The 25,731-nt window shown below is 39.0% G+C and overlaps 1 protein-coding gene across 2 annotated transcripts in view; it reads left to right on the plus strand.

Annotated features, from left to right (window-relative positions):
* Positions 1-25,731, plus strand: part of SHROOM2 (shroom family member 2) — a 117,855-nt gene that overhangs the window by 38,101 nt on the left and 54,023 nt on the right. For both annotated transcript variants that reach the window (XM_014882428.2, XM_014882429.2), the window contains exon 2: positions 8,778-8,929. In XM_014882428.2, coding sequence (XP_014737914.2) covers positions 8,778-8,929 — 152 coding nt within the window. The remainder of the gene's footprint in view (positions 1-8,777; positions 8,930-25,731) is intronic.

Consider the following 25,731-nt stretch of genomic DNA (forward strand, 5'->3'; position numbering starts at 1 on the left):
ATAACTTCTTCTTTTGGGATATAATTACATTTTCAGGAATATGATTACAAGAATTATTGGGAAGTGTTATACTTTATCACTGTCTCAGAAGTGAGCATTTGTGCTATAACAAAAATGGAGCATCTCAAACAGCAGCTGTGCTTGAAACCAAATAATGGTATGAGTTAGTGAAGATAAGAATTCTGTTAAAAATGGGCTGTTCAAGAGAAAGCATTTAAAATGGAAACCTAACACACTGTAAAATTCCTGTGGGTTTTGGCAGACCCATCACAGTGCATTTTGAAACTAACAGGCAGTAGTGAAGCAATGGGTTTGGTTTTTTTTTTTTCTGTTGCTAGGTCTTAATCAGTGCTACCTGTGTCTAAAAGTAGCTTTTTCTTTTTTTTTTATTTGAAGCCACAGCAATCTGTAGACATAGGCATAGATGCAACTTAAATTTTTGTAAAAGGTCACATTTAGACGGATAGACTGAATGAAATAGTTTAAATTTATTTTTGGTAAGTATACTGTTGCCATATCTATCTCTCAGATATGTTAAGTCCACAAACAAACTGCAAGTTGATGAAAGTGGTCTTTTCATTTTTTAATTAATTCACAGTCCTATCTACACGATCATACAGACACATTCAGGGTTTTTTTAAATATGATTTTGCACTAACTCCTACCCTTTCACTAATTATGCAGTGGTTTTGTAGGCTGTTGGATTGCATTCGGTCTGTTTTTGTCAAGGGCACATTGGCAAACGATGACATTATTTTTCTGGGACAGACAGGAAGGCAGAAAGATAAACCAGCATTGTTGAAAGTGTATGATAGTTGCAAAGTAAAAAACTTTGAACCTTATGATCAGAAAGATTACTTTGTCAGGTCATATTTTTCCTCTTGGAAGTCTGTTCCTGTTATCATGTTGAATAGATAAAATGCAAGTTGTTTCTAGGCATAACCTCTCTATAAACCATTCTTATCATTGCTCGTAATAGCTGAAAGTACAAAAATGTAGACCTATAAAAATGCTTAATGTTAACTGCACAGATTGCATACATAAACAGCTGATATATATTGTCATCTATAAGTAAACTTGGACAAGTAAATAAGGATAATCCAACCCTATTAAACTTCTCTGCTAGGACGTTTGTTACAATGAGTAAACTGCACATAGAGAAAGCAGTTCTCTTTTGGTCGGCTGGCTATTTCTTTTCATAGCACAATTGCTCCATTCTTATATAGATTCTTTTGTCATTTGGAAAGAAAAAAAAAGAATATGTTTAAAAACAGTGTAAGGTGTCTGTGACCATAGATGGGTTCCTATAGGCTGGATGTGCAATTAGCTTCTATAAAGCAAACCCAAACTCATGGCTAAAAGTAAATGAGAGTTATTTCTCAGTGATTTTTGAATAAATTGTGTACAGATTGTCTGAATGAATGCTGTGGGAAACAGCAGTAGGAAGGTGTTTAGATATTGATGTGCTAGGAAAAAAAAATCAAAATTTAAGCTAGGTTTTGCAAGTGTTACTTTGGTGTGAGGGAGGGGTGGCGCTGGAGTTGTTTAGTTTCAGGATCAACACTAACGAAGAGGCTTCTGCCATCACCCCTGCTTCCAGAATCTTCACTCACTTCAGTCTTTTCCACTCTTGTCTTGGCTTTATTCTTACTTCAGATAGACTGGGTCTGTTCTGGCTTTGCTCTGGCATGGGTGCCAACTTAGGGACTGTTAGAGCTTGGAAGCTTCCATGAGGGTCTCGTGCTGCCCTTGAGGGGCTCTTGCATAGAAAGATTTCCAAAGACTAAAATGTTTGTCTGTGGAATACATGCAGATGTGCTGCTCTGGTGTATGTGGAAATATTAATTAGAAGCTGTAAAATGTAATTAGTAAAGCTTAGGTACTGATAGCAAAAAACCAGCTAAGTTATTGACACTCAGCAGCCCCATTTTTTTAATGCATTAGCTCTGTGCTTTACAAACATCAAGGGTTTTGGGGGGTTCGTGGGCTCTGGTTTCTTGTAGGGTTTTTAAAATTAATATGAATTTATTTCTAGTAGAATTGTTCAGTGGTGGAAAGTTTCCAACTTTTGTTGCTGAAACAATGGAATCACTTTGAAAAAAATACTTTAAAAATAAAGATCTGTTGTTCAGTTTTTTTAAAACCTACAAATCTACATGAAGTTTCTCTTCCTGATACTTTTCATCTGGAAATTGTTATTAGTTTCTTGGGGGAAAGTTTCATAAAATTTTTAAGTTCAAGTACTTTAATTATCTTCAGTCCATAACAACCTTGTGATTTAAAGGAACAGATATAATAACAGTAACCTCTTTAGAAGCAGTAACTGATGATTTGTAATTGGAAAGATTTTCTCACAGGCTTATGGTAGGTATTATTTTGAATGTAGGTTGAACTAAAATATTAATCAGTTTATGTATGAATTGTTAAAGAGGGAAGTGGCAGATGTGTTACCATACTTCTTAAACGTTTCTGGCATGAGGAACTCTGCAGTTAGATTTCAGCCTGGAGTCAATTTTTACAGCTGTAATAAATCCCCTACAAAAATGGCCTGCTCTAGTGGAAGTGACAGCAGCCCTTTGTCAAAACAGTGGCATGGACACCATTATAAAAACTGAATAAATACTTAAAGAATTATACCAACTTTTCAAAATATTATGCTTTTTTCCAAGCAAAAAACAACAAAGAAAGGAAAATATTTCTGGATAAATATGCAAATATTTAAATACACTAAATAACAAGCAATTAGAAAAGGCTGTGATAGACTGTGTTGTGTTACTGAACTCTACCCTTTTAAAAAATGTTTCCATTTTGATTTTTAAGAATCACTTGTTGACAGAAGGGAGGGTTTCTGCCAGCTCAAGATCTGTGCAGCACAATGGGTGACACTTTGAAAGAGCAGCTGGGAGAGGGGGATTTCTCTGCCTGTTTAGTGGTTTTGTGACAGTGACTGTGAACTGTTTCCCTCGGGCCTAGGGAAGAAGGAAATTGCTGTTAAAGAAATACATTGCCCTGGACTAAGCATTCCTAAAATTTAATGTTGTTTGCTGTAATGTTTAAAGATAATCTCAGAGAGAGCACATATGGACAATAGCTGTGGGGTCTGAATTTATGATACCAGGCAAAAGGAAAGTTCTGGCCTCTGTGCTAAGTCAGAGTGTCACCAAATGCAGCAGACACCCACCTACCTGATCAAAGTGCAGCAATTGCCAAGTTAATAATATTGGATAGTATTGCATAAGCACAGAGTTTGCAAGCTGGTAGCCCATCATTAAGTTTTTTTGATATGGTGGTGTTTAAAGTTCATGTTGAGTAATTAATGCTGATTATTTAATCTGCAGTCTGTGGGAAGAGGTGGTTCAGGGTTACAGGTATGCTCCATTAATGTGAAGGTTTGTGTGGAATTCCTTGCTTTGTTGCACCATGCTGCACTGTTTTAGGCCTTGTTTCCATACACACTTCTGAGCTCATCTGTAAAATAGAGCAGGAGTTTCTTTCCTGCCAGGTGTCCTTTCAACAGTCTCAAAGTCAATGCAGAGTGGGAAAGATGTATAGGAATGTAAAGTCAAATGCATTAGCCTTTAGTGTATGCATGCCTGTGTGTGATGCCTTACATATACACACACACCCACCCATTGTCTTTGGGCCAGTTAGGTCCTGTTGGAGTTTGTACCCCTCTTTTATCCTGCTCAGTTTGAGCCATGGCTCAGTTTGAGCCATGAGTGTTCCTGGTAAATGCAGTCTTTGCCACTCAAGAATGCATTTGCACAAGGTATAGCTGGAGTTAGGTCAGATCTGTTACTTTTCTGTTCATTCCTTAAAGTTATTCAATTACCAGGCTTGAACTGTAGAGGCTTTTCTCCTTTGAACTGTTGGTAAATCAAAATAATTGACACTTCCCACATTTTATTTGTTCTGAAGATCTAGAAGATTTTTAGGTTTGTGGAAAAACTGTATTAGATACTCATAATACAAATAACTGCGGAAACATTTCTTGGCTGCACAAGAAATGAATTATGATAAAATAGTTTATCACAGCTGATAGCAGAGTGCTGATAAGTGGTGCTGTTTTTTCCTGTGTTTGTCTGTGGGTTTGGGTTTCCATCCCGTCTCCCACCCGGTCCAAAGAGAGCACAGACAAGAAACTGTTGGTTTTGTAAACAAAACTAGATCTCTCATATGACTCAGCATTTCCCCAACCTGTCTCCTGCTTGTTTATACAGGTGCCTATAGAGGAATGTGGGTATTTTAAGTAAAGCATCAGACCTGATAAACACAGAAGTGAAGGGGTCTCGTGCTAGAATTGGTGCTCCCCATCAACACTGCAGCAATTCAAAGCTGGAAAGATAGGCCATTATTTTCCCCTTTCTTTTTATTACCAACAAGGGGAATACTGACTTGTAAGTATCCTTTGAATATGTTTGTGTATCTAGCTGTTAGACATTTTCTCCATGTTTCAAGGCTCTATCTTATTTTTACAAGAAGAATTTCACATACTAGATTTATGTATGTGTTGTTTTTCAGTAATTTTAAAAAATCCTTATATCTACATTTTGAATCAGTGTTTCTTCATGTTTTTTGGATGTGATACAGGCAAAAATAAATTTGGCAGGATGTGGCAATTAATGTAGATACTGTTATGATGGTGAAATTGCACTCGCAATCCTCCCTGCTGCACAGATCCCAAAGTTTGCTTTTGCTCTTGGCTATGGGGAGGTCATCAGGGACAGCAGGGTGAGAGATGGAGACTATCTAAGCAGATGCCTTTGGTCAACAAACATCCTTTTCATCTCCTTTTGAAAACACTTTCTTTGGTAGCATACCAGCATCACTGCGAAGGATAGGAAGTCAACATGTTTACACTTTTAATTTAGCATAGTGTGAGGGTATGATTTTTTAGTACATAACAAAAGCATGGTTTGACAGAAGTTCTAGAACCCTTGCTCATTCAAGATAAACTGTGTAACTATGTATGTTTGTTGAAGACTTATGCCTATTTTTTATAAGAAAATGAGGTGTTGAGTGGTTTTCTTGTATGACTTTTGTTTTGTGCTATTGCTATAATAATGCTAGGATGTGTGTGCTTATGGGAGTTCAGTTCCCACTGGGTTATGTCCAGTCGTATCTGACAGCTGACAGTGACTGAGGCAGATCTTTTCTTCCTGACTGTTCTTGAAAGACTTCATCTTAAAACCTCCCTTTGCATAAGGCTTTATTTTCAGCTATTGACCTAGTTTTTCTGGACACCTGAAATCCTAAAAGAAATTGATGCTAGGTAGACAGGTAATACAGACTTGAGTCCTAAAAGTTGGGCTTAAATCCTGAACACAGCATAAGCACAGCTGACTCTGAAGATGGTGAGAGAAATACATTTGTGGTTGAGGTGGGACAAATAATGATATTTTTTGAGTGTATTTGCTAGTTCTAAAATGTTTATGTATTTTGGTTGGTATTTACACTTCTAGTTTAGGCCTTATGAGATGAAAAGTTACTCAATGAGTTAATAAATAAAGACAATAAGTGTTAAAACTAATAAAACAGAAGAAAACCTGAAATAGAAGCTGGAGTGTATTGCCCAGTTTTGCACAAAAAAGGCAGGTTAATATAGCAGTATATTTGAAGAGGCCTTTTCCTTGTGGATATTTTTGGCTGTGTTTCTTTATATGTGTGTGAAGCTTAATGTTTTCAGTTGTTATGATTAAAGGAAGGACTTTTCTTGTCTAATAATCTCATTTCCACTTAAAAGTGTATTGTCAAGTAGAATCATATCTGTACAGCCATGTGGGGATCTGAGTATGAAAGGTTTATGTTTAAATTTATTCAATTTGAAAAGACTTCTACTGTGGATGTGTAGTTTTTATTCTCACTAGCTGTAGGTTATCTGAAGACGAGATCCTAAAGCCACTTGAAGTTTTCATGAGGATGGCTTCAGCTTTGTGTTTAGGTTTCGATTTTTTAAATACTTTTGAGGTTCTTTTGATTAATGTTGTTTTGGAGAGCCAGAGTCTCTTTGGAAAGCTTGCTTTGTGTGGAATGTGTAGTTTTCCTGATGAAATTAAAACTCAGAGGGGGTAACTGAATACTCCCTGCTGTCAGTGCATTGCCAGCCTGAAGAAAAAACAAACAAGCTTACTGAGAACAATGAACATTCCTTCAAACCCTAGGAGACAGATTTTTGTGCCCCCCTCTTTTTTTTTACAGACAAAAAAAGATTCTGTCGAAGTGTGGGGGCCCAGGGGTGTCTCAGCCTTGTCATTATGTTTGGGTGCCTTGCTTGGGGCATAAGGGCTGCAAATGGTTTGACATCTACGTTTGGAATTTAGAGTGTCCTCCAAGATACTTTCCTTCTCTACCCCTGCCCTGTGTCCCTCATCCCAACACCCACCCCCCACCTTGACCTTCCTCCAGCAATTCTAGTGATTTAGCTCTGACTTTGCTTGATGTTTTTTGTGCCACTTATCTAACCTACTTGGGCTTCAGATAAATGTCCCAGGCTGCCTGTTCTCTTGTTCTGCTCAGCCTGATTTCAGTGTCCCTTATATGGCAGATGCTCTACATGTGACATCTCTGAACTGTAATCTTTACTTACATCTAAGCAATTTCCACTGCTCCTCCCTTGTTTCCAACCTAAATGAAGATTTCGTATTGTGGTAAATTCTTGATGCTCAGAGGATATGTGAGCAGGTCAGAGGACAGGTCATAACTTGAAAACTAGATGTATGGGGATGTAGAAACTTGCTCTGTCTTTAATTATCTGGGTTTTTTTAAGATAAGAAGTTCTATAAATAAAGTTCCTTGATTACTATTAATAATAAATGTTATAGAATGGGATGTAAGACTAAGCATTTTTCATAGTATTCTTTTTCACTTAGGTTTGCAGGCCTAAAGATTTCTAAGAACTAGAACTTCATCTATCATGAACTTACATAAAGAGACCTTTTATGTGCCTGCAATGAGATTGAGTGCTCTATGAGATCATCATAAAGTACTTTCATCAAGAAATATTGCTTTTTTGATTAGGTTATTTAATTTATATTTTTGTTGCTGGACTCTTTCTAAAACCTGTACTGTGAGCTTCAGAATTCATGAAGTTACTTTCCTCTGGATTTATCTCATTGCTGATTGACTTTAGTGCCTCAGAAGATGGCAGTTCTTTATGAACCTGTCTGCAGTTGGGGTGATTACAAGGAATTGCTCTTTGTAAATTTTCTGGCATTTAATAATGTGGGACTTGGAGATACTGTACTCAATGTAAAATATAATGAAGACATAAATGAAAGTCTTTGAAGATAAAATGCCAAATGTATAGGAAGATGTGGGATATGTATTATGAGCAAGCGAGGGAGTAATAAAATTAAATTGATTGTGAAGCCAAGCAACTCAGAAGCCAGAGTGTGTGCTGACAGCAAAGGAGAGAGGAAGAAACTAGAAAGCCAAGAGATTGAATTGCAAAGTGTTCAATACCTACAGCTATACTTAGAATCATAGACTTGTTTATTTGGAAAATAGCTTTAGGATCATAGGATGCAGCTGTTAACCTAGTTCTGCCCAGTCTACCATTAAACCATGCACCTAAGTGCCCTGTCTTTTAAAGGAATGGTCTCCACACATCCAGTGAAGGATAAAGATTTTCCTTAGCCCTCCATTGCTTGTTTATGTATTTATGAAAATATTTTTATTGTCTTTTGCAGCAGTAGCCAGATTAATTTCTAGCTGGGGTTTGGGCCTTCTAATTTTCTCCTTGCATAGCCTCATAACATGCTTGTAATCATAGTTTGAAATCAATTCAAACTGTTGGTACTTGTTAGTCTGTCTGATCAAGCCTTTGAGATATGTTTTAAATTTTGAAAATGGGTAACTTTTAATGTGGAGTTTTTTAACTTAGTTGGGTGGGAATTGCAAAAGCCTGAATCTGTAATTTATCTTGTGTTTTTGCCACATGTTATGAACAGTTGTATAAAAACGCGTTCAAGAGATGCCTGTGGCAGCAAAATAATCTTTCAGTGAATTTCCCTTAACATCACTGTTTTTAAGCCAGAGCTGTTAATGCTGGATGGTAAATTTTCAGGTATTTTCCTAAATGTTATGTTCATGATGAAGATGCCTTCATTTTCTAGACCAGCCTGTTAAGCAGTATTTTGGGCTTTCACTGCATGCCAGATCTTTGGAGTTGCCTGTGTGTTAATATTATTGATAAAATGGTTAATATTTTTGGCTGCCTTCTCTAGAAAACCAGATTTTTAGATGCCTGCCCAAAGCTCTATTTGCAAGTATGATTAAATGTTCGGTATTTAACAGAGGTCAAGATGACAGATGCTTTTTACAGAATCAGAATGGAACAAGTTGGAAGAGGGACCACAGTGGATCATCTGGTCCAACCTCCCTGCTCAAGCAAGGTCATCCTAGTGCACAGATTTGCATCCAGACAGTTCTTGAATATCTCCAGTGAAGGGAGACTCTACAATCTCTCTGGGCAACCTGTTCCAGTACATGTCCAGCAAAGAAGTTCTTCCTTATATTCCCAAATTTCCCTCAAGCTTTCTCAGGAGATGTCCTCTCTTTTATTTCTTTCCTAGTCTAATTGTCTCTGTATAATTACTATTTCTTTATAGTTATTTTTAATGTGTCTTCTTAATTATGTTAAACAGTTATTGTATTAATTTTTGTTGAAACTAGTATTGAAAGCTCATTAGCTTATTTTAAAGGTGGCACTATGCAATCTTTGTAATTTTACCATTTGTTACATACTTTTTTTTTTTTTTTTTTTTTTCCCCCCCCAGATAGAAGATGGGAGCAAAGCTGCAGCTGTGGACAAGTTACTGGCTGGGGATGAAATTGTTGGCATCAATGATGTGGGCCTGTCTGGCTTCCGACAAGAAGCAATCTGTCTGGTGAAAGGTTCACACAAGACGCTGAAGCTTGTAGTGAAAAGGTGAGTTGTGTCGTTAGCTGGAACACCAAATGCTTTTCAGCCTATAAGCTACTGAGCAACTAAATTTGCCAAGACTTGGCAAGTTAATGACTTTCATTCAGTGTTATTAATGTGCTTATTATGTGGTGTTAAACTCCTCCTTAAACACAGACCGTTTATGGAAGATGTGGAGAGAGGAAGCCTGTTGATCAGAGCAAAACCTGAGGCAATATATTCCGTGAGTGGTGTTATGATGTGATGAGTCAGGACACTGCCTCTGTCCTCCTGAAGTGCAGTGCCCAAAGCAGGCCGTCAGCCCTGCTTCCCTGCCTTTGGTGTGCAGACACAGGCAATCATCTTTAGTGCATATGCCATGCAGGCCGGCTGTGCTGTGAGGAGCAGGTTACATGGGAAGTTTTTGGAGCAGCATTTCCCCACTCTGAAAGTATTTGAAGTCTCAAGCATTTCATAAGTGGTTTGCATAAGGAGTACTTTCAGTTAGTTATTAATGAAGGGGAAAAGTGGTTTATCAAACAGAACACATTTTTGATATGAAAACTTTTTGTCGTTTTTACTTGTGACTTTTAAGTTCATGCTACTTTTACTAACTTGAGTTAAAAATAATTTTCATAAAATATTTTTGACAGAAGTGAACCAATTTAAAGTAGGCTAAATCTGAAAAAAACTCCAACCAAGAAATCTGAACAACATGATCTTTTGTTGGTAATTTCCTACTCTGGTGTATCAGAACTTTCTAGTTAATTACTTTTATCAAATTATACCAGCCAGTCTTTCATGTGAGAATTTGTTAGAATCAAAAAAGAATTTTGATGCCACACAGAAAATGCTAAGAATCTGAGCTTGACAGGCATGATGATCTAGTCCATAAATATAATGACCGTTTGAGGCTGTCTCAAATGAGGACAGTCTTTTGTGAAATGGCACTGATATTGAGAGGTACAAAAGCGTGCTTTTCACCTTTGGTTTTAGAAAGTATTTTTGATAGAAGAAATTATGGGAACCTGGAGCTCTTTTACAGCTGGTAGTTTATATCCTCAACAATAGCTACTTCCAGAAGCTCTCACCAAATTTTTGTAGCGTTGAAGCTAATAAATGCAAAATAAAAGACATTCACAACTACCATAAATCATGTTGATGTTCAGCAGTTCCAACTTGCGCTGGCTATTCCAGTAAAAGCACTTGTTAGGAGAGGTTACATCAGTTGTTCCTGTCAGAGAAAGGGAGAATTTCAGGGTTGAGAAGTTTTATAGACACTGAAGAATCTGCCAAGACAGCAAGTCTTAATTACAAGGAAAAGCTTCAGACCAAGTAGAAAGATTCCTTCTCTTGGCGCTTTTCAATTTTATGACAGCAATTTGCTCATAATATGTGAATTCTCATCTATCTTTGGAAATGGCAGGTTTGGTGCAGAAATACCTTCATGAGAGACACAGCTGTCATTCTTGTCACTCATACCACATTGCTCTCTACTACCATCTGAAAGGAGGTTGCAGTGAGGTGGGAGCCATTCTCTTCTACTGTGACAGCAGTGAGAGGAGAAGAGGAAATGGCCTTAAGATGGGAAAATCAGATTAGATATTAGGAAAATTTTCACATTAGGGTGATTAGGCATTGGAATAGGTTGCTCAGGGAGGTGGAGGAGTCATTATTCCTGTACGTATTGGAGGCACCCAACATCTGGTGCTGGGTGTTAGGTTTTTGTGGTTTAGAGGTTACCCCTAAACCATAGTGGTAGTGCTAGGTGGACAGTTGGACTGGATCTTTTAAAGGTCTCTTCCAGCCTTGATGATTCTATGATTCATTTCACACATGTGATTTTGGAGAACTTTGTTACAGCTAATCAAGTGCTGATTTGCTGTTGAGGATTTGTGGCAATTCCCTGCAGGCAGTAGTGCCCCATTGCTGTACATGCCCTTGGGCACTTTGGAGCAAAACTGATGGATTTTCATCAGTCCTTTATCATCCTTCCCCTTTTCCCTTCCTTAGCATGTGTGCAATGGTCAAAAACAAGATAGCTGTTCTAGCCAAGAGGCTGAAACAGTGACTGTTGTTAGAGAAAACATTCTTGTCTGAAATTCATTAAGAACTTCTATAGCTTCCAAACGAGGCAATAGCCCTTTGGGTCATTGACAAGCCTGCATAATATTAGATAAAATTTCATAAAACTTACTGAATGAAACTAGCTGGGGCTTTTGTCTTGGTTTTTCAACTTTGCTCTTTCTCTTGGAAAATTGCCTTAGGACATCAGTCTTTTGACAGTCAGAAACCTTTTAACTTCCAGTCTCATTTTATTCTTGACCAGCGTGTTCTCATGCACTGCTGTTGCTGTGCTGAAATAACTTTCCCTGTTGGAAGTTCAAAAGATGCAGGTTTTTGTAAAAGCCTTGTTGGATGCTTTCTTTCAGAAGTTATGGTTTGAGCAACAGAGTTTTGTTTTGTTTGCCCTAAATCTTAGGCTGAATTTTTATGAGTACTTTAAACAGCCATGTGTTTAAGCAAACCAGTTGTTTTGTCTTTGTGTGAGCACTCCTGCAGGTCTGTATTGAATCGGATCAGGGAACTGATCTGACTACAAAATTACTTGAGTAAGTAGGTTTTCAGCTGGGTAGGACCACCACTTTCAGAGGTAGTCTGCATTTTAATCAATTGCAGCAATCTTGGAATGGCTGTTTTAGCATTTTCAGACTATTTCAGTCTTCAGATACACACTTACTGTTCCCTGGGGAGACTGGGAATAGTCCCACGATTCCCTTTCATTGAGTTATGTATAAGATTAGTATTGATCTGTAAGTCATCTTAGCATCTTTTTGTCTGCTTGCCTTGTGTCCTTTGTCTAGCACTGTGATGTCTCTCTGTAGCATTGGTTTAACATTTTATTCTCTGTGGGTCTCAGTGTGATAATCTGGAGCACAAAATAGACAGAAGATTTGAAGTTCAGCTCAATCCTGAAGCTTAAGAGAATCTTTGTTTTAATCAAGTTGTTCTTGCTGTGTGTGAGAGTTAATGTGCATAGCCAAGATCTAGATTTTATATGGAAAACATTTTTCCTTGGGGTCATTTGTCTTATCTATTTGTATACTGATCCAGAAGTGAAAAGCAAACTTAAAAAATCTATTATGTTATGAAAAAATTGCTTCTTAACAAAACTCTTCTGGAAAGTAGAGAACTTTCCTTGCTATAATGTCAGTATGATTAATTGAGGAAAATCACATTTTATTTGTCACTGCTGAGAAGTGTATCTCTGTGAAATTTCTTCTCAAAGCAGTAGAGCCACAGCCACAGATCACAGATCCTGATATGTTGATCTCACTGTATGTAGGAAACAGTAGGACAAGCTATTGTCTGTTTAGAAGTCTAATGTACCTGCAGCGAAGACCAAGGGAATATGTTTTAGTAAGAGTAATGTGTTTCATTCACAACAATTACTTTGTGTCTGTGGCAAAGGTTGCTTAAGAGATTCATATTGTTTTGCAGTGGTAGCTGGCTTCCAAAAAATTATATTTACCCTCTATTTTTAAAGAATATGATTCTTGACTCACACAGGGAAGATAACACTGGTTTCTAATAAAACTGTCTGCAGTACCAAATACTCAGCATAAATGTGTTGGCTATCAGCATACATATTTTACTGTATTTCTGGAAACATTGCATAGTTGTGGTCTAAACCAAATCAGGACTGTGCAACTGGCTCAACAACAAACGGGATGTTTAAGTAGCTTACATATATTGATGGTAGAACAAGTGCAGTGTACTTTTGGTCCTGGATTAAAATAGGACTCAGGAGGCTTCATGTTATTTACTCAAGTGAATTTGTAGAAACAATACAACTTAATTTCATGCTAGTTCTTCCACGTGTTTTACTGAGTAATTTCTTGAGTAGATTCCTTTCCTAGGAAAATGACAAGCAAACTGTATTTACGACATTTCTTACAGGAATTACAGGTGAATTTCTTTTGTTTGGAAGTGGTGTACACATCTACATACAAATGAAATTTGTCTGAGTGTCTATACTGAATGTTGATGTTGAGGTGATTGCCATATTCCGTGTACTATAATTATTTTGCATATACTTCTAACTTCCAATTCCTTTCTACTTATTACATACCATCTTCATTCTTTTGCACATGCTAGACATAAGCATATATCACAAATCCGTCATAATTTTTCACTATGCATTCATGAGACACGTTAAACTGTTGAAAATTGGCACATAGGTGAGGCTTTCATGTGTGATTTATTAAAGGCAGGGTGACATTTTTACCTCTAGCAGTCACCCTAAGAAGTTACATGGGTTGTCCTCTCGGCTGCTGGAGTTGTCTGTTAGCAGCAGTTAAAATGGGTGAGTGAGGGATGGAGCAGCCTCTTTTCCACAGGGTCTGCTAGTGATGGGAAGCTGGACTTTGCTTACCTTGGCCAACTCTGCAGGTACTGCCAGTGCCTGAGAGCAAGCTCTAAAGTTTTGGAATTTGGCCACATTGTTTACATATGAGGACTTGTTGGATTATTTTCTTTTCTGTAGCATTTTGGTGTTGTGCCTTCATGTTGCCAAAGTGCAAGCTCTTTTTGCAGTGCTGAGGAAGTCCCTTGTTAAAGAAGAGAGAGAGTGGGAGCAAACACACTTGGCATCAGAAGTGTAGTATGAATACTGACATTACTGTGCAAAATCCTAACAAGGGAAGTGACTTTCAAGATACTGGTGCTATAACGATGTAGACATGGAAAGTTAGGGTTATCTGTATTTGCATGGCACTTCATGAAGACAGCTAACTTTTAATTAAAGTACAGACGGAATTTTTAATTGATCTCTTGAGGGCTCCAAGACTGTACAGCACTGTTTCAGACACCTGGGACCTGAGCAGAAATCTGTGAATAAAAGTCTTGACAGTCATTTCCAGCGTTCAGATGGGAAATCACTGAAATTTGTCACAGTCTGAGCAGAAACCTGCTGAGCACCAGCAGTGACTTTTCTGCAATGGGTTTTGTGTAACTTAGCGAGGAGATCTCATCTAACCTATTTATGACCTGTGTACTTCATGGCTCCTTGTGGCTGTAGAAATACTCTGTGAAACTTTAGAATATCAATTCATGAGATGACTTGGAAAATTGAGGGGTTTTTTTTTCTGTACAATTATGTGGATGGAAGACTGTGAATTCTGTCTCTTACCTGTTTCTGGCCTTGATACTTCTAGCTTCTTAGATACCAAAATGGTATAGGAAGCAACCTGCAAAATTACATGTATTTTTCCACTTTTAAACATATAGTATACTATTTTGTCCATGGTTAAGCATTGTTCAATAAACTAAATGCACTTGTGGAGAACCACTGTTGATTACAAGTGAAATCTCTTTTGTCTTTCAATTAGATTTCATTTCTTCTGGAACCAGAGTTTCTTATGGCAAAACAAATAGCAGTGGTTTCTCTCTTGTTACCCAGTAGCCATAATTTCTGCTTTTTAAAGATTGACTTTGGCCTTAATTGACCAGGAACGGATTTTATTTTTTTTTTAATTCCTGTATTTTCAACCAGACTTTGGAAATGCATAATATATAATGTATATCTACATACATGTACCATTTCTGTAAGAAGCGGGCAGGTGTAATAGCCCCTTTCCACCCATATTTCTTGGAACTGGCAGCTGTGGAACAGGATGTGATCTGCAGATCTTTGGGAGTGGGTATTTGCAACAGATGCACCCAGCTTTCAAGTTCAAGGCGTGAACATTTCTGTGGGACTGCAGTTGTGGAAGGCTGAACTCTTTTAAACTCCCGCTTTACAAATTCACTTGAAGTGGGTTAGTACATTGCTATGGGCCCCCTCTTTTGCTCTGAGCAGGATGGATGGCCAGGTATGGACACGTACACTGCTACTGCTCCCAGCCAGATCTGGTGATGGAGAGGGAGTCAGCCACGTGTTTCAGGATATGTGACAAGCATGACCAGGCTAGGGCACCTCTTTTTCTCCTTTGCTGCTGCCAGTGAGCTACCAGGGCTCACAGTGGGGTGCCAGGAACCAGATAGGCACAAGCATGGTGCATCATGTGAACTGCATAGTACCTACAGGCCCAGCTCGGGAGAACCTTGGGTTGGGTGTCCTATGCTTTAAGGAGTGCCTAGTAATCCCAGCAGGATCTTTCTGTGAAGGAGTGTTTAATGGAGCATCTGCCAAATAAACCACCCTCTACACATAGGCTCAGTGGGGACTCACAGAGTAGGCCAGCCCACGTGGAGGTCCCCTCCTCCTCTGGTTTGCTTCCCACCTTCTCCATGGGCAAACAGAGGGCTGGCTGGGCCTCCGCTGTGCTCTTCAGCTGTGTGATCCTGCACTACTGATGGAACGGGAATGGACATGAGAAAAGGAGGAACACACACTTCCATCTTACATTTTCAGAAAAGTATACCTTAGAAAAACCCTGATGACGACCATTTTCCCTGGTTGCATCACAGTCACTTAATCAATATATTAACAGTGTGAATCCACATTCCCTTTGTTGTAACCCTAGCAATACCACCCAGGATGTTTCCCATGTCTTTTTGGTGGGGTGTACATCTAAAAAGCACTTTTATTTCTTAATTTTCTGCTCACCTCACCTGCTTCTTAATTGGATGAGCATGATTTGAGTCATGATGTTAATGACACACTAACAGATGCTTGAGGTGATTCTAAGCTTTAGTTCCTCCAGCTGGTGGTGTATTGTCCCTGATTTCAAAGAACAATTTTGTATGTTTGTCTTACACAGTTGCCAGGATTCTCTCAAATACATATGTCATGACTGATATGTTTTCATTTTATGGCAACTTCCATAATTTATTTCTTTTCAAATCTAAAAAATCTGCCCTGTAAAGTTTAAATAACAGCTAAAATTACAACAGATGTCACAATATTTTACCAAGGCAACTCTGTTAGGGCAATGTTTGAGCTACTAGGGAGGCCATAGACATTTCCTTGTAGGTAAAAGGAATATTCTGTAAGTTGAATATTCTTATTCAAAAGGTTGCTTGTGGCAGTGCTATTCAGTTTTTTTAAGTAAGTGCCAAAACTGGGCAACATGGCCTTTTTGTGGAATGGGATATCCATCAAACAGTAAGAACCTGTGAGTCATGACTGGGTTTTAGTAGTGGATTTTTTTCCTTCAATCATGCATGAACTTGTCAAAATGGTTAATTTTGAGCATGAGTAGTCTCATCCAATTTAATAAGAGCGCTCACATGACTGAAGATAAAAAAAGTATACAAGTACTTACAGGATCTAACCATAGCTTTTTACAAGGTGGTACATCGGAGTTATTCTGAAAACTGCCTTTCACTTGTGAATTTCAGTGTAGGTGCTGGAAATGCTAATATATAGCGCCTTGGGTGAGAGAGAGGAAAACAAGTGAGCCTTCTAAACTTTGGGGATCTGAAAACTTACTCATTTCACATAATACTTTTCCATGCACACACAGATAATTTTTTATATATTTGATAATACTGTAGATATCTTCAGACTCCTGACTGAAACAGAATTATAAACCCATCCATTAAAGACCAAGTGAATAATCTTTTTATGTCAGAGATGATCTTTGCATGTTGAATGCATGCTTCTGTGTATGTATATGTTTTGAAATAATTAATTGTTTGGGATTGCTTTTAAGCACTTATGAATGTTGAGTTTTTAACTCTAGTCAAGGATGTTGAAATGCACATGTCCAATTTCAGGAGAGAAGGAATAATACTCCTATTTCAGTGTGTTGCAGTTTTCTCCTTGTGGAAATTTTATTTTAGGTTACATATTTCAGATGCTGAGGATTAAATGATAGACAAGTTGGAGAACTTGGCACTTCTTACACGTTTGAGCATCAAGCATCTACTATATTGAGTGTAGAGATTTTATGCTCTACTTGCTCGAGTAACTACATGTAACACCTTCCAATTTGAAAAGATTATAAAGAAGTTTTAAAATATTTTCTGAATCCAACCCTTAACTTCAGAAATGTGACCACTTCAGAGAAGGGCAGGAATGCAAGCGTGTTGTAGACTCAGTTACTGAATAACTGAAGAAATTTGCATCTTATCTCTTACACAAGAAAACCAGGGTAATTTATGGCTGATTCTACTGAATCTGCATAATACTGGATCACCTGGCAAAACAAAGTCTGGCACAGAGTCACAGCTACCACATTGTTGAGTTAAACAGCCCTTGTGCTTCATGCTGAGTGCAGAGGAAGGACAGAATGACAAAAGCCGAAGTTTGAGGAAATTTCTGCTGGATTACTCTCAAAACCAGAGTCAGTTCTTTGATCTGGCTCACGGAGCAGCCTTGGCAGCAGGTAGGCAGCTGAACCAGGGTTGGCATCTGGTGGAGAAGAAAGCACTCTGGGGGATGGGAACTGATCTGGTATAGGTCATGTCAGAGCAAAATAGCTTTCTCAGGTAAAACCTGAACCATACCAACTTGCAGCTCAGTTCTTCGTGGAGGCTCCATAATTTGCATCGTGGCTATAGTGTTTTAACCAAGATCAAGACAAAGTAGGGCTAAGCTGTCTCCTGAAATGCCCTGGAACAAGAGGAATTCCCTTTCCCCACTCCTGTTTTTGAGTCACCTTGGACGTGGTGAGGTAAATTACAGCTGAAATTGGTGTGGGAAAACACCACACCTGAGTAGAAAGACCAGTATTTGGAATGTGGTTTCTGAGGAAGCTCAAGTCATTTGGAATGGCTATGGAAAGGTAAGCTTATTGTGGTGAGTGGCTGGGAGGCAAAACACACCCGTTGTTTTTGGCCACAAGCAGCACCAGGATTTCTGTGGCTGTGTGCCTTAAGGATGTGGCAAGTTCCTTCTTGCTGAAGGCAGTGTTTTGGGCTGGTGCAGGCAGCTGTGTGCTGCTCTGGCATTCACCCTGCCCATCCTGGGCACAGATGGCAGGGGAAAATGTGTCTGAAGGCTGCTCTGCTTCCTGCTGCTTCACCTGAACCATGGTAAGACAGCCTAAAATCCCGTTTTGATTCCTGCTGCTGCTGTTAGCATTAGCCCTGTGAGAGGCTGTTTTTCTTCAGTGTTAGTGGTGAATAATGCTTCTTTTAGTTTACCTTAAAGGTTAATTTCTTTAGCACTTTACATGACATGATAATTGCCAAGATATGTGAAAAATGAATCCTGTCAGAATCAATTCATTCAATTTTAGATGTTTCCTAATGATAAATACTCATTAAAAATGTTTTATTATCCTTCTGAGGAATTCTGATAAATCATGGTAAAAACTGAGGTAAGAGGGTGACATCAGGAGTTTAATGCTATCTAGCCATCAAAAGGTAGCAGAATGTGCAAAAAGTAAGGACAAGGGAAAAGTATGTATATAGCTTATATAATATACCATAAATCCCAAGGGCAACACTTTTATCTCAGACATCCTGATGTGTCTGTCTAGTTCCCCAAGGCAGAACAAGGAAAAACAGTTCCAGAATATGAGAGCTTTATCATGGTAGTCTATTGTGAATTTAGAAGGCAGGAAGATTTATGATGTTATCCCTCATATAGATTAATACCTCTTTGTTGGCAGTGCATATCTTATTTATAAATGAAATTGCTGTTCCATCCTGCTCAAGCCTGTACAGTTGGGATGAGGAACAAGGAAAACCTGAGCAAACTGCGATGGTGAAATCCTGATTTCTTCAAGTTAATGACTGAAGTCTTTAAGGGCGCTAGAGTTGATAATTTATTTGCATTTATTTATTTTCACAGATAGAAGCAGAGCATTTTGCAGGTCTCTTTAGTTTCTTTTTATGTAAAATTCAATTTATTAGAGTATGGGATAGGAAGGAGCTGTTGTGCTGTGACAAGGTCATACTCCTTCCAGCATGGCTTCTTTAAAAGAGGCTCTGTTGGCTACAGTGTGGTGTTGCTGTTTGCTCCATTTTTCAGGTGCAGATGACTGTCAAATGGGAGGTCAGACCAACTGGTTACCTGATACATGGGAGGAGAAATCAAAGAGCAGTGCTACAGGCCTTATAGGTCTTGCTGTGGTTGACAGCAAGGCAAAAGGCGATTGTGTAGACCTTTGTGTGAATTTTGGCATGTGAGAATCGGCATTTAAGGTAGAATATGCTGCTTTGCTGAAATTTTAGGGATTTCTACAGATACCCATGTAAAAGAATTCTGTCAATAACTTGTCTGTCAAAGTACTGGTTCAGTTTGCCATTCTAAGAATATCTGAATATTAATAGATTGTTTTCATTATTGCTTTTCTCTTTTAGATCCTCTCATTCCCCCTAGAAGTCCATAAGTTAAGCATGTGTTTATATTTTCATTTTATTGTTTTTAAGTTCTAAGTCACTTCTTTTTTGGGGATACTTTTTGGAAGTCGTTTCCTTTTATGATAAGATACTAGAAGCTGAAATTGCAAAAACAGGAACTCCTGTTTTGCATGGACAAAAGTGCTGCAATTCCATTTGCTGCTCCAGAAAAACAGACTTTGTTGTTATAATTTGTTGGCACTTTTCTTGAAAAGATAAGAGGGGACTACAAGGTATTCAGATACTTAGTGCATAGAGATCATAAACAACAACAAAGCCTCAGTTTTGTTGTTTTAACTCATTGCATTGAGTTTTAGTCAACTGCAAACATTCAGGAAAAAAATGGGTCATATTAGAAAAGCTGTTAATTTCAGGTGTTGGAGTGGGTAATTTTAAAGGTGCAAAAAATCCAAAAACTGCTGACTAATCTCCCTTTGAAACAAAGAGAAACAATAAATGTTTTATCTTGATTTCCACCTTCAAAAATGGAGACATCCAGAATATTTTCTGACTTTTGAAGATCACAGCTATAGCAACTAAATGTCTGAGGTCACCTTTTAGATGTGCAAATAAGACTGCCTAACCACAATCCTTATTTTTTTTTTATTACTCTGAATGTCTTGAAGTCTGATTTCTCCTTGTGACTGAATCCTTTGCCGGTAGCGCTCTCTTGTGGCTGTTACTTTCATTTAAACGACTTAAGGGATTTCAAAAACATGTATACTATTTAGAAATTTCTGCCTTAGGACACAACAGTCTGTGTTGAATAAGCGTTCCTAAATTAAATACGGTAATATATATTTTAATAATGCAGGAAAGTGCGTCTAGGCAAAAGCATCCCAAGTGTTTCCCAGAAGATCTCAAAGGGACAGGCATATTGATCATTCAGGTTTTCAACCTCATTTTTTGGTGTATGTAGTGAAAAGCCGTATGCCTGTAGACAGACGGAGGAGGCTTGGAGGGGAATGAAATCTGCCTTGGCAGCCAGTCTGGTGGAGGAGAGACAGGGATGAGCACCTTCATTAACTGGCTTGATTGCAGATGCTGCTGTGGTGCTGGTGTTTCTGTGGTGTTGCTCTTGGTGATGAGCAGGTTACTTCCCACAACTTTGGCTATTAAAATGAATGAAAAAAATTATTTGAAAAACTTAAGTGAAACTGATATGTGTATTCCTGGTGAAAGCTTGAAAACTTTGCACCCTGAATCTGTGTTTTCTCATTCTGGGGATAAGTGAGGGGTTAGCTCTTGACCTATTCTGTCTTTTAATACAAAATTTTTAGCTGATGTTTTAATTTTCAGTAAGGAGGCAAAGCCTTCTGGAAGCTCAGATTGTGATGTGCAGGGGTTTCCTTTGAACCTGGGACATAGTTTTCTCTTTCAAGAATAGTTACTAGTGAGCATTTGTTTAGTACTACATAGACTTGATACTATTGGGATTGTGCATCCAGTGTCATAGCTTTATGAGCATGTCTGCATTATTAATACCCAGCGTGTGATGTTGTGTGTGGGCTCCTTTTCCTTCTATACTGTAACCTAACAGCAACTGGAGTAATGATTCCCCGTTGTTTACTTGGTTGTACTGTCTTAGAGAGGCAGTTTACACTTGAGAATAAAGCTTTGAATGAGAGGGATCTTGACCCTTGACTGCAAAGTCCCTTTTCTTCTGTAGGCTGAACTCTTGTGCATGGCATTTGTCTGATCGCCCACCTTTGTTCATCTTTGGATCCGATATGTCACATAAGCCCTGTAATAATCCTAGTACTTTCAAGGATATTTTTAAAATTTCAACTAGTCTTCTGGAAAAGCTTTCATAGCAATTATGTGACTGTTTATAGCTGTTTTCCAGCAGATGTACTGCCATACCCAGCAGTCTTTGCAGTTTTTTGCTGTCTTTGAAGTGAAAGTAAGATGAGCTTGTTTGCTGTTTTGGCTGCAGTCTAGCAGGACAGCTTAGCAGTATCTGATTGCAGATTAAGACTGAAAAGAGGCTTTTTAAAGCAAATCTAAAATTATACTAGTTAACTGTATTTTGAGGCTCAGATTTTCTTTTTTTTAAAAATTAAGAAAATACTTAGTTTTCCTCATCTCTTACCACTGTATCAATGTAATTAATTATCATTGTTTTTTAGACAGCAGATTCAATAGTATCTTCCCTTTGCAATTTATTCTTCTCTTATATAGAGTGAGGATGGACTTGGTGCTGGAAATTTAAGGAAAAAAGTTATTTTTTTCCCACTCGAGTTTTACTTCTCTATTTTTCCAAATAAGTCACCCAGAATAGTATTTGTCAGGTCTGCATCCCCATTAACATGGCAATAGCTCTGTGGTTTTTAGTCTCTTTCTGAAACACTGTTAGAGAAGCGAGCCATTAAGTCAGTCTGCCTTTCTCTGGACTGAGTATGCACATGCACACAGAGGCATGCGTGTTAATGTTAATAAGCAAGGCATCATGCTGGGTTTAGCTTACTTTTATTGAAGGCATTTAGCAACTGTGAGTAATCTCTACTCTTACCTTTATATGAAGTGCAGTAGTTTTTTAATAGAATATATCAGTCTGGCTGAGAAAGTTTTAATCAGACCAGCAGGTTCACACAGTTGAGCTATTGGAATTGTAATTTATAATTCTGTCATATGTTGTCTTAACTGTATTTCTTCTTAAAATCCAAATATGTCTGCTTGGATAAAATGAGACCTTCTTGCCCTTTAGCCAACCTCCTTCCTGAAGTTTGAGTATTTCTGTAAATCTATAGGACTTCCAGCTTTTCCTTTACAACTGTAAATGCGTCCTGCTTTGACCTGTGAAAAGCCTTTCATTTTACACATGCAGGATGGGGATCAGTTAGTTGGTAAGGATGCTGTGGTGCAATCAGTCTGCTCTGTTATAGAACAGAATCAATAAAAATGTATAGTTGTTGTTTAGTGTGATGGGTCAGTGAACCTAAGGAAAACATGATTGTGGCACATAGGCCAGTGTGTAAAAAGAAAGTTTGTTTATCTTTGTTCTGCTGTGCCGATCCTTAAGGGTACAACATAATTAATCATTTACAATTTTTTTCCCCCAAATAAACTTTGTGCAGCCTGTTACTGTATCCTTTATATCTTCAGGTACAATGATGGTCCGCAGCCATCAAGCAAGTTTACATGTGCAAATCTGGCTAGCAGAAGGGGATTAATTGTGTGACTATGGAATAAAGCTTATTTTTTCAGAAGACTTTTAAAATAAATTGTCCTCTGAAAGAACTCGCCAGAATTTGTAACATCAGTCTCCCTAGGGGATGGAAGGATGTACCTGCCACTTTTTTCTGTAGGAGATGATGGCCAGTGCCTGCATACTGAGGTGGTTTATTTCTAGGGATGTAACGGTTGCCTTTCTTTTAGGGGAAATGCTGCTCCCTCTGAGAGTGTGTGGTTAAAAACATCTGTAATTCTTCACTACCATTGATGGTCCATCAGCTCTTAAGAGATTTTATTTTAGCTTTGTCATCTCGTAGGTGACATTAACTTGTTTACAATGCAGTGCTCCAGACCCATCTCTTTGCCTGCCCATGTATTTGCTGAGAAGATTGGAAAAGGATAGAACAGATCAAACAAACCGTTTCAGCAGCATAATGTCACTGCATTTTTCATGCGCCATGTCAAACACCACTTCAAACGAAAACTAAAAATCCCCCTCCTTACTCTTCCGTCAGGAAGAGTCCTGGTTTCATTTTTTGGGCTTTGCTCAGCTTTTCCCCGCCGGGCTCGGCAGCAGCGTACGGTGGCAGAGTCGCGGGTCTGACTAATCTGAAGTGCTCCGGCCTCTTGGCTGGGAGCGCTAACAAGGCTCCTTTGTGAATCTAATTATATCCCTAAGCTGGCGGCCGCAGATTAGCACGACAGCCGGTGGCGGAGGGCTGAGGAGTCCCATGCTTTGCTCCGCCGGCATCGCCCGCGTCTGCCGGGGACAGAGCCCGGGAGGGTGCCAGCAACACCCCCGGTACCGCCTCGGCTCCGCCGCTTCGCTCTCGGACCGCTCCAGGACGGGAGGCTGCTCCGGCACCCGGCAGCTCTGCCGGGACCCTGGGGGAGGAGGCACCGCCCCGCACGGAGCCTGCGTAGGTACCGACGGCCGTGCCAGGGTGAGGACAGGACGTGGGACACCCATGAGCTCCGGCAGCTCCTCACCTACTCGTTCCATTATTGGGATAAGCTAGCGCTCAGGGTGCTTTTCTCTTGGCTTTTCTGTGTCTTTTATAACTTGTTGGATGAGGGGGTTAAAAAAAGCTATGCATTGTTGTCTCAAATGCATCCCATTAAAATTTCATTATAGGATTGTTGAAATGGAGTGGGAATTGTGGAGGAGGGGGAAAGGGTAAAAAAGAGTATTTTGTTTGCGTTCAAATTTGCCTCCTATTTTTCAGGCAGACCTGGCTACAGTGTGCTTTCTCTTGCTTAGCAAAACAACTCATCTCCCAGCTGGGCCAGGCACTGGGGTGGTTTGCATTGCTACTTTCTAAGAGGTCTGCAACCAGTTTTCTTGGGCTTGTCTCTTTGTCCCAGTATGGGATAGAGACAAATGGAGTGGCAGAGTCACTCTTAGTAAAACTCAAAGTTTCAAGACCTGAGAGTTTTTAAGCCTTGAGCTTTTAGTGGCATGGAAAAAAAACTTCCCAGGCTGTGAGCTGTTTGCCAAAATGTACAGAGTTTACACAAGGGTGGAAGGGGATTTTTACGGAACAGTGCAAGAGGAAATGAGCATGTTGATAAATGTGAGACCAAAATTGCTTGTTCTTCACGATACATCTAAAGAAAGGGTTGTGGGATTTCTCCTTGGGAAGGAGAGGAATATGAAGTACTGAGCAAAAATGGGGGAAAAGCAGCATAATCTTTTAAATACACTTCTCTTACACAGTTTGGGGGAGGGAGGTAAATAATTAATTTAGGATTTTTTGGTCACTGCCAGGCAGTCACTGCTTCCTGCTTTTCAAGAACATATCTGCTATGAAGGTGGGATGCTGGGGCAGTGTGGGCTCATGCTTCTGTCTCTATCTTCTTAGTGGTGACCAGACAGGCTAGTCAGCTTTATTACAGAAATCCTTAATCTAGTGAGGCTAATGGACCTTCTCACACTAGAGGGCTGCTCAGGTAGGATCTGCCCACTGTATTTGTGGGGAAGGATCCCTGAAGAGTTAGGATCAATGTCTGCAGGTTACTGTTAGTTTATAATAACACACAGTAATACATAACAGAGCACTGGCACATAAAACACATTACATGTTTCTGTTGACTTCACTGAACTTTGAGTAATGCTATAAAATATTACACTTCCATTAGTCACTGGGAGGTCATATGGGGTATTCAGTGTGTCTCAGTGATTTTTTTCTATATGAAAATACTTTTCTATTTCTTGAGGTTTAGACATCCTTGTGTGGAGCTCTGTACCACCCTAGAAGGAGTGTTTTGTTTCCCATCTGAAGAAGACTAAATGTAGCACATATAATGCAAACAGCTGAGTACTTACCCTTGGAGCCTATTCACTGCTCCGAGTTTAATAATAGTGATATAGGCACAACTTGCATGTGAATTTAGTCATAGTATCTGGGTGATCTGTTGTGAGATTGTCCATAGATAGATACCTTGGTTTATGCAGGAAGAAGAATGCATGGATGAATTCAGTTATTAAATTACTTGATCATTTAGAGGGATGCTGATAGTTTCTGCACCTTTTTAAGAAACAAACTTTGGCAGCAGGAGTAACTATTTATGAATATTAACTAGAGCATTTTTTTTCCTGTATGTTGTCATCAATTGTAACTGATCTGGGCTTGGAAAATTTAGATAGTTTCTGATTTGATTTCTGTGTATCCAAGCATATGTTTCAACCTGTGGGCACTTATTATTCTATTTTTGCCAGATTTACTCTCTTGTAAAACTTATTCTTGGTGATAATTAGGGTGGTGTAAGATTAAGATCTGAAGGGATAGTGTGAGCTGGGCTGAAAGAAAAATAATAATCTATTGAAGATCTGTGTTGCTATTGCTGTGAAGTGATTCTGTTTTCAATTTTGCTTTGAAAATAGCTTTTATTTTGCTGTGAAGTGACCAAACCCAGCTTTCAAGTCTAATGATGTTAAATTGGGTGCATATCTTGGCACATTCAGTTTCTGTAAAGTAAGCCTAAAAACCTAGTTCGCCAAGCAAAATCAGTGCTGTTCCAGGAATCCCAGAAAATGAGAGTTGTGTTTTAGGACCTGCCATATATCTGCTCAAAATAAGGGTTTGTACTTATTCCCAGTGTATCCAAATCAGGGGAAGAGCTCTGTTTCTTGCAGAATGAAATGTCAGAAGGTGAAGCAGGATATAGAACCAGCCTCAGCAGAGGATCCAGCTTCTTGTTGTTGCCTTACTGCAGTCCCCATCATCCCCCTAGGGATGGAGGGCGGTGGCTTGCATTTCTCAGGGTCAGGCTCCTACCCACAGGGTGGTAGGAGCTCTCGGAGACAACATTATACCTGCCCATGCAGATTCCTTCTACTCTCATTAAGAGTCTGCAAA

Source organism: Sturnus vulgaris, chromosome 2 (genome assembly GCF_052056855.1).
Source record: "Sturnus vulgaris isolate bStuVul1 chromosome 2, bStuVul1.hap1, whole genome shotgun sequence".
Lineage (NCBI taxonomy): Eukaryota > Metazoa > Chordata > Aves > Passeriformes > Sturnidae > Sturnus > Sturnus vulgaris.